At 38.0% G+C, this 16234-nt stretch overlaps 1 protein-coding gene across 4 annotated transcripts in view; it reads right to left on the bottom strand.

The window, feature by feature from the left end:
- Window positions 1-8873, bottom strand: part of PMS1 (PMS1 homolog 1, mismatch repair system component) — an 84880-nt gene extending 76007 nt beyond the window's left edge. For all 4 annotated transcript variants that reach the window (XM_015077638.3, XM_053215432.1, XM_053215431.1 and 1 more), the window contains exon 1: window positions 8740-8873. In XM_015077638.3, the coding sequence (XP_014933124.2) occupies window positions 8740-8871 (132 nt within the window). In that variant the 5' untranslated portion in view covers window positions 8872-8873. The remainder of the gene's footprint in view (window positions 1-8739) is intronic.
- Between the last annotated feature and the right edge of the window lie 7361 nt (window positions 8874-16234).

Below are 16234 nucleotides of genomic sequence, written 5' to 3'. Positions count from 1 at the left end.
GGTAAATAGCAAGATACTAAAATATACAGCCAGATAAAAATGCGTACTTTACTTTTATCAGAAGACTTCTGTGGGCTGCCTAACACTATTTTTAAAAACGTGCTTTTCTTCCAGAGAGCTTTAAGAACAAAGTATGTCTGCCTAAGATTCAGGAGTGAAATATGTCAAATATAATTATCTAATCCTATTTATTATCAATTGTATTCTAATCAGAATCAGTCACTATAGTATACAAAATACCCTAAAAAACATAAATTGCCTTTCTTTGGGTTTAATAAATATTTTCCATGTTTATAAAGGTTACAATACGTTGACCCTTGAACACAAGAATTAGGGGTGCTGACTCCCACGTTGTCAAAAATCCATGTATAATTTTTGACTTCTCAAGAACTTAATAGCCTGTTTTTTTTTAATTTTTAATTCTAGCAGAGTTAACATAGCATTATGTTCAAGTGTACAATATAGTGATTTAGTACTTTCATCTATTACTTGGTGCTCATCAAGACAAGTGTGCTGTTAATCCCCTTCACCTATTTCATCATAGGGTAGTTCTATTTTTAACTTTTTGATGAACCTCAATATTGTTTTCCACAGTGCCTGCACCAGTTTGCATTCCCACCAAGAGTGCAAGAGGGTTCCTTTTTCTCCACACCTTTAACACTTTGTTTCTTGTGTTGGTGATTTTAGCCATTCTAACAGGTGTGAGGTGATCTCTCATTGCAGTTTTGATTTGCGTTTCTCTGATGATGCTGAACATCATTTCATGTTTGTTAGTCATCTGTACTTCTTTGGGAGAATGTTCATGTATTCTATTTTTTAATTGGATTATTTGGGGTTTTGGTGTTGAGTTGTAGCAGTTCTCTATACATTTTGGATATGCCATTTGCAAATATCTTCACCCATTTGGTGGGTTGCCTTCTAGTTTTACTGTTTTCTTTGCTGTGCAGAGGCTTTTTATTGTGATGTTGTGCTAATAGCTTATTTTTGCTTTTACTTCACTGGTCTGATAAGACATATCTAGAAAAATGTTACAGCCAAAGTCTGACAAATTATGTCTGTCACACAATGCTCTTACAAGAGTTTATGGTTTCAGGTCTCACATTTAGATTTTTAATCCATTTTGAATTTATTTGTGTGTATGGTTTAAGAAAGTGGTGCAGTTTCTTTCGCATATAGCTGTCCAGTTTTCCCAGCACTATTTATTGAAGAGACTGTCTTTTTCCCATTGCATTTTTCTTGCTTCCTTTGTGGAAGATTAATTGACCATAAAATTATGGGTTTACTTCTGGGTTTTCTGTTCTATTGATCTATGTGTCTATTTTTGTACTGGTACCATAGTGTTTTGATTACTACAGCTTTGTAATATAACTTGGAAGTTTGGGATTGTGATCCTTCCAGTTTTGTATTTCTTTTTCAAGACTGCTTTGGCTATTCAGGGTCTTTGTGATTCCATACAAATTTTAGGACTGTTTATTCCCGTTCTGTGAAAAATGGTGTTGTTATTTTGATGGGGATTGTATTAAATTTGTAGATTGCTTTGGGTAGCATGAACATTTTAACATTTGTTCTCCTAACCCATAAACATGGAATGTCTCTCCACTTCTTCATGTCTTCAATTTCTTCCAACAGAGTTTACAGTTTTCAGAGTATAGATCTTTCACTTCCTTGGTTAACTTTATTCTTAGGTACCTTATTATTTTAGGTGCAGTTGTAGATGGGATTTTTTGAAATTTCTTTCTGTTACTTCATTATTAGTATACAGAAGTGAAACAGATTTCTGTATGTTGATTTTGTATTGTGTGACTTTACTGAATTCATTTATGGTAGTTCTAGTTCTAGCAGTTTTTGGAGGAGTCTTTAGGGTTTTTAAAATATAGTATCATGTCATCTGCAAATTGTGAAAGTTTTATTTCCTCTTTACCAATTTGGATGCCTTTTATTATTTTCTGTTGTCTGACTACCTATTGTCTGATATCTAGGACTTCCAGCAACATGTGAATAAAGGTGGTGAGAGTGGACATCCTTGTCTTGTTCCTGACCTTAGGGGAAAAGCTCTCAGTTCTTCTCCATTACTATGTCAGTGGTATTATATCGAGTTATGTTCTGTCTAAACCTACTCTAGTGATGGTTTGTTGTCGTTGTTGAAGGCTTTTATCATGAATGGATATTGTATTTTGTCAAATACTTTTCCTGCACCTATTGAAATAATACGGTTTTTATCCTCTCATTGACTGATTCTCAAATATTGAAAAACCCTTGCAACCCAAGAATAAATCCCACTTGATCATGGTGAATAAATTTTTTAAATGTTGCCCCTCCCCTGCTCATACTCTCGGTCTCAAAAATAAATAAAACATTTAAAAAAATAAAAATAAAAAAGGGGGGGGTGCGCCTGGGTGGCTCAGTCGGTTGGGCTTCCAACTTTGGCTCAGGTTATGATCTCGTGGTTTGTGAGTTCAAGCCCCGTGTTGGACTGTGTGCTGACGGCTCAGAGCCTGGAGCCTGCTTCAGATTCTGTGTGTCCTCTGTCTCTGCCCCTCCCCTGCTCATGCTCTGTCTCTCTCTGTCTCAAAAATAAATAAAACATTAAAAAAAATTTTTTTTTATGTTTATTTATTCTTGAGGTCAGGGAAGGGGCAGAGAGGGACAGAGGATCCAAAGTGGGCTCTGTGCTGACAGCAGACAGCCTGATGTGGTGCTTGAACTCACAAAGTGGAGATCATGACCTGAGCTGAAGTCAGATGCTTAACCAACTGAACTACCCAGGCATCTCCCATGGTGAATGATGTTTTTAAATGTACTGTTGGATTCTCTTTGCTAAAATTTTGTTGAGGATTTTGGCATCTATGTTCATCAGAGATTTTGGATTGCAGTTCTCTTTAATTGTGATGTCTTTATCTGGCTTTGGTGACGGGGTAATGCTGACCTCATACAATAAATTTGGAAGTTTTCCTTCCTCTATTTTTGTGGAATAGTTTGAGAGTAGGTATTAACTCCTAAAATGTTTAGAAGAATTCCCCTGTAAAGCCAGTTCATTTGCAATTTCTGTCTGTTGGGAGTTTTTTGATTACCGATTCAATTTCACTGCTGGTAATCAGTCTATTCAAATTTTTTATATCTTCCTTTTTGCAGTTTTTGGTAGTTCATAAATTTCTAGGAATTTATGTTTCTTCTAGGTTCTACAATTTGTTGGCATATACTTTTTCATAATATTCTAATTGTATTTCTGTGGTGTTGGTTATTTCTCTTCATTTGTGATTTTATTTCTTTTTTTCTTTTTTGATGAGTCTAACTAGAGGCTTACCAATCCTTTTGATCCTTTCTAAAAACCAGCTCCTAAACTGACATTTTATTACTTTTTTAGTTTGTGTCATTTATTTCTGCTCTAATCTTTACATCTCCTTTCTTCTACTCATTTTGGGTTTTGTTTGTTCTTTTTCTAGCTCCTTTAGGTATACGGTTAGGTTGTGTGAAATTTTTCTTGCTTCTTGAGGTAAGCCTGTATTGCTGTAAACTTCCATCTTAGATCCACTTTTGCTGCATCCCAAAGATTTTAGACTGTTGCATTTTCATTTGTCTCCATGGTTTTTTTTTTCTTTTTTTTTTTTTTTTTAATTTCTTTGATTTCTTGGCTGACCTATTCATTGTTTGGTAGCATGTTATTTAACTTCTATGTATTTGTGCTCTTTCCAGATTCTTTGTGGTTATTTGGTTTCATTATGGTCAGAAAAGATGCATGGTATGACTTTGTTCTTTCTGAATGTTGACACTTGTGTTGTGGCCTAATATGTGATCCATTCTGGAGAATGTGTGATGAGCACTTGAAAAGAAAGTGTATTCTGCTGTTCTAGGATGGAATATGAAAAGAAAGTCTATTCTGCTGTTTTAGAATGGACTGTCCTAAATATATCTGTTAAATCCATTTGGTCCAGTGTGTCATTCAAAGCTACTGTTTCCCTGTTGATTTTCCTAGATTATCTGTCGACTGATGTAAGTGAAGTGTTAAAGTCCTCTATGTTATTTTATTACTATCAATTAGTTCCTGTTTCTTTTTAACTATTTTACTCATTTAAGTGCTACGTTGGGTGCATAAATATTTACAGTTGTTACATCTTCTTGCTGGATTGTCCTCTTTACAATTATAGAGTGCCCTTGTCTCTTGTTACTGTCTTGGTTTTAAAGTCTATTTTGTCCGACATAAATCATTGCTACCCCTGCTTTCTTTTGACATCATATACATGAAATATGTTTCTCCATCCCCCACTTCCAATCTGCAGATGTTTTTAGGTCTGAAATGAGTCTGTTGTTGGCAGAAAATAGACTGGTCTTGGGTTTTTATCAATTCCATCACCGTACATCTTTTGATTTGAACATTTAGTCCATTTATATTCAAAGTAATTATTGATATTTATTGCCATTTTGTTACTTGTTTTGTGGCTGTTTTTGTAGTTCTCTGATACTTTCTTCTCTTGCTCTCTTTCAAGGTTTGCTGGCTTTCTTTAAAATTATATACCTGGATTCTTTTCTCTTTATTTTTTGCATTTTTATTACTGGCTTTTTGGGTTTTTGCATATAGCAGTCTATATTAAGCTGATCGATGGTCACTTAAGTCTGAACCATTTCTTCTCTCTCCAAATGTTTTAGGTATATGGTGTCATATTTTACATCCTTCTGTGAATCTCTTGACTGATTTTTATTTTATTTTTATTTAAATGTTTATTTATTTTTGAAAGACAGACAGAATGCGAGTGGGGGTGGGGCAGAGAGGCAGAGAGACACAGAATCTAAAGCAGGCTCCAGGCTCTGAGCTGTCAGCGCAGAGCCCCATGTGGAGCTCGAGCTCACAAGCTGTGAGATCATGACGTAAGCTGAAGTCAGCTGCCCAACTGGCTGAGCCACCCAGGCGCCCCACTCTTGACCAATTTTTAAAGACATACTTATTTTTACTGCTTTAGTGCTTCTCACTTTTTTTACTCCTACTTTTGCTCTTCCCTTTCCACTCAAAGACTCCCCTTTAACATTTCTTTTTTTTTTTTATTAAAAAAATTTTTTTTTAACGTTTTTTTTGAGACAGAGAGAGACAGAGCATGAACAGGGGAGGGTCAGAGAGAGGGAGACACAGAATCTGAAACAGGCTCCAGGCTCTGAGCTGTCAGCACAGAGGCCTGATGCGGGGCTCGAACTCATGGACCGCGAGATCGTGACCTGAGCCGAAGTCAACCGCTCAACTGACTGAGCCACCCAGGTGCCCCATCCCCTTTAACATTTCTTATAGGAGGGTTGGTTTAGTGGTCATGAATTCCTTTTTCTCTCTCCTATTCTGAATGGGGAAACTCTCTCTCTCCTGTTCTGAATGATTGCCTTGATGAATAGAGTACTCTTGGCTGTAGGTTTTTTCCTGTCAGCACTTTGACTATATCATGCCATTCCCTTCTGGCCTGCCAAGTTTCTACTGACAAACCTGCTGATAGCCTTATGGGGTTTCCCTTATATGGAACTGGCTTCTCTTACTGCTTTTAAAATTCTCTATCACTACTTTTTGCCATTTTAATTACTATATGTCTTTATGTATGCCTCCTTGGGTTGATTTTGTTGAGGGATCTCTGTGCCTCCTGCATCTGGACCTCTGTTTCCTTTCCCAGATTAAGGACATTTTCAGCTATTATTTCTTCAAATATATTTTCTTCCCCCTTTTCTCTTCTTCGGGGATCCCTATAGTACAAATATTATGCTTGATGGAGTCACTGACTTCTCTAAGTCCATTCTCATTTTGAATAATTTTTTCTCTCACCGTTTGGCTTGATTACTTTCTAAGATTCTGTGCTCCAGGTTGCTAATTTGCTCCTCTGCATCCTCTAGCCTGCTATTATTCGATCTATTGTTTCTTAAATTTCATTTACTGTGTTATTTATAGCTTGTTCTTTTTTTCTCTCTTTGTTAAGGACCTCACTGATGTCCTCCACTCTTTTCTCAAGTTCAGTATCTTTATGATCATTACTTTAAATTCTCTATCAGGCATATTACTTGTATCTATCTGTTTCTCCTAGGTTTCTTGCTGTGGTTTGGCCTTGCTCTTTCATTCGGTACATATATCCTGTCTCTTCATTGTGTCTAGCTCTCTGTGTCTGTTTCTGTGTGTTAGGAAAGTCAACCACAGTGCAGTGTCCCCTATTCACCAGAACGTGTCACTTCAGGAGTGTCTCCTATGTGTGTTGGGCCTGCTGTTGTATCCTGGCTGCTTTTTCCTTTGCTGCAGTACCCTGCAGAGATTCTCCTTGACTGTTGTGGGCACTATTTGGTCCCTGGCTGCTGTGGGGCACACAGTTTTAACAAGATGAGTGTTGGTCTGCTTGCAAAACGAGACCTGCTGCTGCTGCTAGACTGAAGCCCCACATAGTGCATAGGTTGGAAGATACAGTGTTGGGAAGGTTTGCACTGGTCTTCTGGGAGAGGGGACTCAAAATGTCAGAACTGAGGCATATGTGACTGGGAAGTATGGATCTGCTGAAGTGCAGTGTTGGGGCAGGGGCCATGGGGTAAGCAAGTTAGGTAGTGTCAGTGCCACGCTGGTTCTCACACGTGGCCATGTGTTTGCACTGGGGCATATGGGAGAGAAATGGTATCTGCCCATTCCTTTTTTCCGGGAGGAGACCCACAGTGATCCCTGCTGTCCGGGACATGCTCTGAAATGAGTAAACTACTCTCCCTCCCATTTTCAAACTGCTGTTTCTATGCTGTAACTCCAAGGGCTGTTGGTTGTGCTCTCTCTTTAAGGGCAGGGACTCTACTTCCTATTGTTATCCAGGCTCTCCCAGAATGTGGCTTTTTAAAATTCCATGCTTTAGGTCCTGCTGGCTTTAAGAATTCATGGAATTCGGCCCCTCTGGCTTTCAAAGCCACATATTTGGGGCTTCATCTTCCCCATGCAGGTTGCCTAGTGCAATATAGTCTATTTCTCCTCCCTCTTCATATCTGCAGTTCTCTCCCCTCCATGGAGCACTCCCCACCACGTCTCTGCTCTTCCTACCGTCTTTGATGTGGCCTCTTGTCTACCACTTCTCTTTAGTTGTGGAGTTTGTTTTGCCAGCCTTCAAGTCTGTTCCGGGTTATTTACACTGATGTGAGTGTTACCTAGTTGTATCTGTGGAACTAGGTGAGCTTAGGGTCCTCTTACTCCGCCATGTTCCCAGCCTCCTCTTAATAGCCTCATATTGACTAGCAGCTTCACCAATAACACAAAAAGTCAATTAACACACATTTTGTATGTTACATATAGTATATGCTATATATTCTTACAATAAAGTAAATTCAGAAAAAGACAATGTTATTAAAATCGTAAGGAAAAGAAAATATATTCGCAGTACTGTACTATATTTATCAAATAAAAAATCCACATCAAAGTGGACTCATGCAGTTCAAACCTGTGTTGTTCAAGGGCCAACTGTATATTGTTGAAAACAAATACAGGTTTGGGGCACCTGGATGGCTCAGTCGGTTGAGCGTCCAACTTCGGCTCAGGTCACAATCTCACAGTTTGTGAGTTCGAGCCCCACGTTGGGCTCTGTGCTGACAACTCAGAGCCTGGAGCCTGCTTTGGATTCTGTCTGTCTGTCTGTCTGTCTGTCTCTCTCTCTCTCTGCCCCTCCCCCACTAGTGCTCTCTCAAAAATAAATAAATGTAGAAAAAAAAATTTAAAAAAAAACTCTAATACAGGTTTGAAATGGCTTATAACAGCAGTTCTCAGCATCAACTAGAAACTTGTTACAAATGTAATTCTAGGGCCCAGTAACTAAAGTATTCTGATGCACCCAAACATTATTAAAACCACTAGCATAGAGCAAAGATCTTGAATGGGTTTTAGAAACAGAAAGATCTGAACTGCAATCTGATTCACTACTTACTAATTATAGGACTTTGGGAAAGTTCTCAGAACCTTAATTACTTGTAAAACAGGTATAGTAGTAGATAATTCAGAGTTTTTATAAGGAGCAATTACAACTACATGTATATGTAGTTCACATACAAACTATAAAATATATATATACATATATATATATGAAAAAAGGAAAGCCTTTGCTATAAAGATTTTTATCAGTATCATTTATGCTGTCATACTAACTGTAAATACCTGATAATTAGAAGATTATAAAAATGTATTCCTACATTCACTCAAACAATTTATTCACCGTTATGTACCAGGCACTGGCCAGGTATGAAGCACACAAAAAATGAAAAAATATATACCTTACCTCTAGGAGCTAGTAGTTTATAATAAGGGAGATAGACATGCAAACCAATTGTAATAAATCAATATCGTAAGTCATATTAACTCATGATTTAATATATAGCACTTAAAATTTTTTAATGTGACAACTATGACACAACAAGGGGAATAGTTTTGAAATTAGGTTTGTAGAAAAGATAAAATGCAAATGAGCATAAAACAAGTAAATAACCAAGCATAACCAAAGAATAATAGTAGAAAATACGGACAAATTAGATTCATGTTTTTGGTGATGGAGTCCTAAAGAATAACTTTTCTTTTAAAATTTCCTTTAGTGTTACTGTAATACTGACTTAAGTTAAAATTTATTTTTAAGAATTTACTCTTAAGAAAGTAAAACATGCAATGTCCTAAGAATAATTCACTAATAAAGAGAAAGATAACAGCTGTAAGGAGAACTCATCTGCCCAGCCCTTTTTTGCTTTAAAGGTATTTGGCTTTTCAGGGACACTCACCAGTTTAACATCTATGCTTGTGGCACCTGCATCCAAGGAGTTTTCAATGAGCTCTTTCACAACACTGACCACTGAAGTGATTATCTGAGAACTTGAAAGGAGGCGCACTGTTGCTGCAGGCAACTGTTTCATTCTAGCTTTTAGCAGAGTAGCTAAAGATAAAATGTAAGTTATAAAAATAAACATTATCAAACATTCCTAACAGATCTGATAGTAACAATAATTAATAGCAGCTCACATTTACTGAACTTCCCAGTATGCCAGGTTCTATTTTAAGCACACAGTATTAAATCATTTATTTCTTACAATATTTTTTAAAATAGAAATCTCACCTCCATCTTACGAGACTGAGGCACAGAGAAGTTAGCTAGTATATCACACTATGGTAATAATTAAACAACAATAAGAAGAATTGTGCTATAATGCGTGTAGTATATGATCTACCAAGCTAGGAATGACCAGGTGGATCCTTGGGATGTGGATGACATCAGTCAGTCATAAGCCTTAATGGCATTCTCAAACATCATTAACCATCTATACATTATGATGAGTCCAATGCCTTTTTCAGTTACTGAGCTCTATTGCAATTAGGGTACCTAGACCCTAGCATTACCATTAATATAAACTACTCAGATCTCAGACATATCAGATAGCTATCTTCTATACTACCGTGCCTAAAACATCATTCCAATCATGGAGCTTCCCAAGACAAAGCTCCAATCTCTATGCTGGCATTCAAGGTCCTTTACATACAGTCGAACCTATATATCCAAAATCTCTTTGCCACTAAATGTTTTAGCTAAAAAAGCCTTTGTCTAGGGGCACCTGAGTGGCTCAGTTAGTTGAGTGCCTGACTCTTAATTTCAGCTCAGGTCATGATCACAGGCTCGTGAGATTGAGCCCCTTATCAAGGTCCACACTGAGCATGGAACCTGCTTGAGATTCTCTCTTCCCCACTCTGCTGCTGTCCCCTACTCACTAAAAAAATTTTTAAATAAATTTAAAAAACCTTTGTCTAATAAAACCCTTTCAAACAAAGAAACAAAAAAAAACCTCATATGGAAATCCCATATGTAAAGCATACAGGGAGTAAGGTTTGCATCTGCCTTAATGCTTAATTTCAGAAGAGATTTCAGGAAAAGAAAAAACACTAACTTGAAAGAGTGCAATTCTTCTATTTTCTATTGCAAGACCCAAAAATGGGAAAGAGGGGAACCCTAGGTACTTCTTTAATTTACCATGATTCACATGCTCACATGATTTGATCCTATGGAATCTAAATCCAAACAAAAGCAATGCCAGCAATGCCAAACAAACTAGAAAGATATCCATTTAGGATCCTTTCTCAGGCAAATTAAAACATAAACAGCACAGTCATGTAAAGAATAGGTAAACAAGAAATGGAGAGTAGCCACTAGAACAATTACATAGGAATTTAGGGGATGCATTTATGGGAAGAGGCCAACATACTGAGTTCTGAGCAATATTAACTGATCACTGTTAATAAATAGAACTATATTATGCTTTGTACAAGGCGAATCTGATTAGCACAGCAGAAAAACATACCAGATTGGAGTCTTTAAAAAACGTGTTTGGAGGTTCATCTTTATTACATGTTAACTCAAACAAATCACTTACCTTTCTGTATAAAATCAATTCATTACCTGTATCAATGGGGATAGTGTCTCACTGGTTTGCTGTGAGGATCAAATAAGCAAGCTATATGAAGTTTTCTATAAATGACAAGGCTACAGAAAATGTACAGTATTGTGATATGGGGTCATTATGGAATGGAATGATGGGAATTTTTAATACTAACAATTAACTTCTAATTAAGCTGCATATTTGATTTAGTTTTGGGGTACATAGTTTTAGGGAGAGTGGCTTTGTAAACAACCATCTCTCAATTTTTTTTGTGGCTCTCAAGGGCTGGGAGGCTATTGTAGTCTGGAAAACAGTGTGGACAGTTAGGCCACTCCACTCTCATACCATTCAGACAAATTAGTGCTATCATAGCAAAAGGCACCCTCTGCACTCTACCCAAGGTTCTGACTGGACACAGGTCTGAGGATATAGAGCCGCACTATCCAACATGGTAGCCACTAGGCAAATGTGACTACTGAGCACTTGAAATGTGGCTACTCCAAATTAAGATATTCTAATACAATCTGGGTTTCAAACAATATAAAAAAACATATACAATATACACTTTTATTAAGTTCTTATATGGACCTTAAGATAAAATGATGTTCTGAATATACTGGCTTACCTCAGTATTAAAATTAACTTCATTTTTAAAATTTGTTTTAATATGATTATGAGAACATCTAAAATTATACATGGCATACATTATAGTTCTATTGGACAGAGACATACAGAGTAGTGGTTAACAGAGCAGGCTCTGTTATATCTGTTATAACGAAACAGAGCAGGTTTCGTTATATCCTAGCTCGTATGCTAATAAAATTAAAATCTAGAACTCAATCACCTAATCTATAGAAATGGAGAAGATAATAATATATGGTTTTGGTGAGAAGTAAATAAGATAATGAATACAACTTATTACAACATTTCACATACACATTTTAAAGATCCCAGGATACTTGGACTACATTGAGTTCCTCCAAACACCTAAATGAATACCGTCCCTACCCTCACCTTCGAATCCTTACTTCCACAGAGGTTAATCCATGGCCTGGAATCAGGTCAGGCTTGGGTTCAAGAGGTCTTCTACTTTAGTTTGAGAATCCCAAGGATCTAAGAAAAACAAATCAAACTTTGGGGTATAACTTTAGCATCACCTCACCTTTTACTCTTTCTGGGCAATCTTATTAATCCTCAGCATCTTTGCCTCATTCTCTACAATCTGTCTTACCAAATTTACTATTTTTCTCCCCAAGTCCCTAATTTCATCCCAATCTTCCAGTTTACTGAGGTCAAGGCAGACCACAGCATGCACTCTTCTATCTTCACACACATCTTACCTCCTCCACCCCACTATGTCCTCTGGTTTCTTAAAAATGTTTACACCTTTGCCCATACTCTACTTCCCTAACTCCCAAGTCAATGTCTCTTCTTTCTAAGAACTTTCATCTACTTTCTTTATCCAGTCCTCCCACAGGCATCTTGACCTTCAAAGCAAAAGCAAAAAAATTCTTCCCTCAACCCTATTACCCCAATGATTATCTTGTTTCTTTATGATGCCAAACATCTAAATCTATAACCACAACAGAGATCTCTCTTCTTTTCCCACATTAAAACAGGCATTTTTTTTTCTTTAAGCTTATTTATTTTGAGGGGGAGAGAGAGAACGAGAGTGAGCAGGGGAGGAGCAGAGAGAGACGAAGAGGGAGAGAATCCTAAGCAGGCACCTCGCTGTCAGCACAGAGCCTAACATGGGGCTCAAACTCATGACCAGTGAGATCATGACCTGAGCCAAAATAAAAAGTCTGATGCTTAACTGACTGATACACCCAGGCACCCCCAAAACAGCCTTTTCTAATAATCAGTGTCAAAGTGACCTCAAGATAAGTACTTGTAAAACAGAATTTATCATCCTGCGCCCCTTCCCATGCCCTCTACTTCACTTTGCTGTTTCTCTTAGTAACACACTGTTCTTAGTGACTCAAGTCAAAAACCTCAATCTTCTTTTGCCATCAATCCCATTATTTGCATCTCTACTTCCTTGTGCGATCCTACCTATCAATCTAGACTCAGTTCCAAAGTCATTTGTAACATGGTCCCTTCTGATCACTCAACCAAGAACGATCCTTTCCTCCCCCTACATTCTTAAAAAACTTGGCTTGCATCACTCATGGGATGTTTATCACACCTGTCTTGACCTGTACAACTTCTGAATGCAGGTAATCATATATTATGTATTTCTGGATGCAGCACAGAACAATCATAGTACTTCACTCACAGCAAGCACTTGGAAGAATACTAATCAAGGGCCACAAAGAACAATTCTACCAGCAAGCCAATGTAAACATTAGGAAAAGTGTCCTCCTTCCTAGCAAGTCACACTCTATTTTAACTGGCTTCCATATTATCCCCTACCTCACCTGTATCTCCTAATCAGACTTTTTTCTGGACTGAAGGACTTTATTTCCAAGAACTTTCTAAATATCATCATTTAGATAACATGTCCCAAATTGACCTCAGACCTTCTCTAATTAACTATCTTCCCATAGACCTCATGAAGATAAAAAGCTTCTGCACAGCAAAGGAAACAATCAACAAAACTAAAAGGCAACCAATGGAATGGGAAAAGATATTTGCAAATGACCTATCGGACAAAGGGCTAGTATCCAAAATCTATAAAGAGCTCACCAAACTCCACACCTGAAAAACAAATAATCCAGTGAAGAAATGGGCAGAAGACATGAATAGACACTTCTCTAAAGAAGACACCCAGATGGCCAACAGGCACATGAAAAGATGCTCAACATCACTCCTCATCAGGGAAATACAAATCAAAACCACACTCAGATATCACCTCACGCCAGTCAGAGTGGCTAAAATGAACAAATCAGGAGACTATAGATGCTGGCGAGGATGTGGAGAAACGGGAACCCTCTTGCACTGTTGGTGGGAATGCAAACTGGGGCAGCCGCTCTAGAAAACAGTGTGGAGGTTCCTCAAAAAATTAAAAACAGACTTACCCTATGACCCAGCAATAGCACTGCTAGGAATTTACCCAAGGGATACAGGAGTACTGCTGCATAGGGGCACTTGTACCCCAATGTTTATAGCAGCACTCTCAACAACAGCCAAATTGTGGAAAAAGCCTAGGTGTCCATCAACTGATGAATGGATAAAGAAACTGTGGTTTATATACACAATGGACTACTACGTGGCAATGAGAAAGAATGAAATATGGCCCTTTGTAGCAACGTGGATGAACTGGAGAGTGTCATGCTAAGTGAAATAAGCCATACAGAGAAAGACATACCATATGTTTTCACTCTTATGTGGATCCTGAGAAACTTAACAGAAACCCATGGGGGAAGAGAAGGAGGAAAAGAAAAGAGGTTAGCGTGGGAGAGAGCCAAAGCATATGAGACTCTTAAAGACTGAGAACAAACTGAGGGTTGGTGGGGGGTGGGAGGAAGGGGAGGGTAGGTGATGGGCATTGAAGAGGGCATCTTTTGGGATGAGCACTGGGTGTTGTATGGAAACAAATTTGACAATAAATTTCATATATTAAAAAAAAACTATCTTCCCATATTTGGTAATAAAAACAGCTACCATAAGCAATTTCATATAGATATGTATATATATGTATATATCTATATACATATACACACACACACACACACACACACACACACACACAATTCCCATTAGTCCTTACAACAACCCTATCATTCCTCTATTACAAATGAAATTTGAAAGTTTTATAAGAACAAGATCAGAAGATTCATGATCACAAAACTAGTCTGTGATGGATACACACCTGCATATCTTGGCATGTTTCACTCAAAGGCAATGCTCAGCTCATCCAGTCTCACATGGAAAAATTAAAAATCCTGAAATCATCCTAAAAATTCTACTTTTTCTATATTCTGCCACTCAGTCCTATCTATCCTACTACCTAAATATTTCTCATACTAGTCCTCTCTATACCTATGACCTCTGTTTAGCCCTTAAACATTTCTCTCCTAATGCACTGCAATAACCACCTTGATATTCTGCCTCAATCTCAACCAATGATAGGGTTCTTTCTATATTTAAATTTCATCATGTTGCTACCCTACTTAAAATTTTATAAAGAGTTCCAACTGCTGGGGCGCCTGGGTGGCTCAGTCGGTTGAGCATCCAACTTCGGCTTAGGTCATGATCTCCCAGCTCATGAGTTTGAGCCCTGAGTTGGGCTCTATGCTGACACCTCGGAGCCTGGAGCCTGCTTCAGATTCTGTCTCCCTCTCTCTCTCTGCCCCTAACCCACTCGCATTCTGTCTCTGTCTTTCAAAAATAAATAAACATTAAAAAAAAAAATTTTTTTAATTAAAAAAAAAAAAAAAAAGAGTTCCAACTGCTAACCAGGTAAAGTCCAAAATCCTTAACTGGACCTTTATCTTTCTAACCTCATCCCACTGTTCTAAAAATGCACAGTAAGCCTGTCATACTGCACAACCTGTCTCTCTTAATGTGGTGGCACTCACTGGTTCCTTAGCTCACAAGGTTCCCTTTCTATACGAATGACTTCTAATCATCCTTCCAGATTTAGTTCAAGTATCACCTCCTCAAGGAAGCCCTTCTTAACCACTCCAACATCAACCCTCTCCCACTGAACAGATTAGGCATTTCTTTGTCTGTACTCCCATAGCACCTTTTCCTTAGAGCTAACGGAAACTCAGCATAGGCTATTCTAACCATTGTTTTTCTGTCTCTTCCTCCTGGCTCAGAGTTCTCTGAGGACAGAGATTTTATATTAAACTCATATCCTTAGCATAACCTGTTGAACACAGCCAGCATTCCACCGTATATATGCTAAATGACACATTCTGAAAAGTGAAAGAGTTGCAGTCAGGCTTACATCACAGCATAGAATGTGTGAAATTATCAGGAATCAGTCTTCCATATTTAATGGGAAGGAAATCAAACACTCCTGAAAGTACTTCCAGGAAAGTCATTTAAGGACAACAAAGTACCTAAAAAAGAAAGCAGAGAACTTAATAGGCTTTAGGGAAACACAGTGAAATAATTTACTTTGAAAACATGATAAATGTAGGGCACCTGGGGTCTCAGTCAGTTTGTCCTCCAACTCTTGATTTCAGCTCTGATCATCATCTCACTGGATTGGGATCTGGCCAGCGTGGGGCTCTGCACTGAGCATGGAGACTGCTTGGCATCTTCCTCTCTCTGCTCCCTTCCCCCGCCCCCCCCCCCCCACTACAGCTCTCTCAAAATAAATAAATACACATTTTTAAAAACAAGGAAAAACTAAAGTGGAAAAAGAACCATAATAAATATAACCCAATAGTTTCATAGAACCAATAGAAATGCAAGATACATACATAGCTATAACCAACCTTCTTTTACACTAATTTTGAAATATTACTGAAAGTTACTTCAGGAATACAAATCACAAACTGACGAGGTAATGAAATTCGCTGTCAGAGATGATTTCAAATAATCTTAACTTTTCCTCTCCGTTCTCAAAGAAGATAAATTTTTGAAATTCACATTTCCTCAGCAGGTATTACAAGTGCCTGTCTTCAACGCGTGGATACACCCAGAATGACACCAGTAAAAACCATGGTTAAGTGAGAGTTTGCTTGCCTCAGCTGTAGGACGCCACAACATACAACCTAAACCACACTCACGAGTTACGGCTGTCCGGGGCTAAAATGTCTGCCTGGCAGGCAACTTGAAGTCCTGCACTCAGAAGGATCTGGGAAATGGGCTGCAACAAAGGCCTAAACACGGTTTGGTCAGGAATGGCCACACCAGACATTAGCGAGCCCAGACCTGCTCAAAGACCGCTCTC

The sequence above is a fragment of the Acinonyx jubatus genome, chromosome C1 (genome assembly GCF_027475565.1).
Source record: "Acinonyx jubatus isolate Ajub_Pintada_27869175 chromosome C1, VMU_Ajub_asm_v1.0, whole genome shotgun sequence".
Lineage (NCBI taxonomy): Eukaryota > Metazoa > Chordata > Mammalia > Carnivora > Felidae > Acinonyx > Acinonyx jubatus.
Note: the sequence above shows the minus strand (reverse complement) of the source record. Positions and strands in the feature narration are given on the sequence as shown.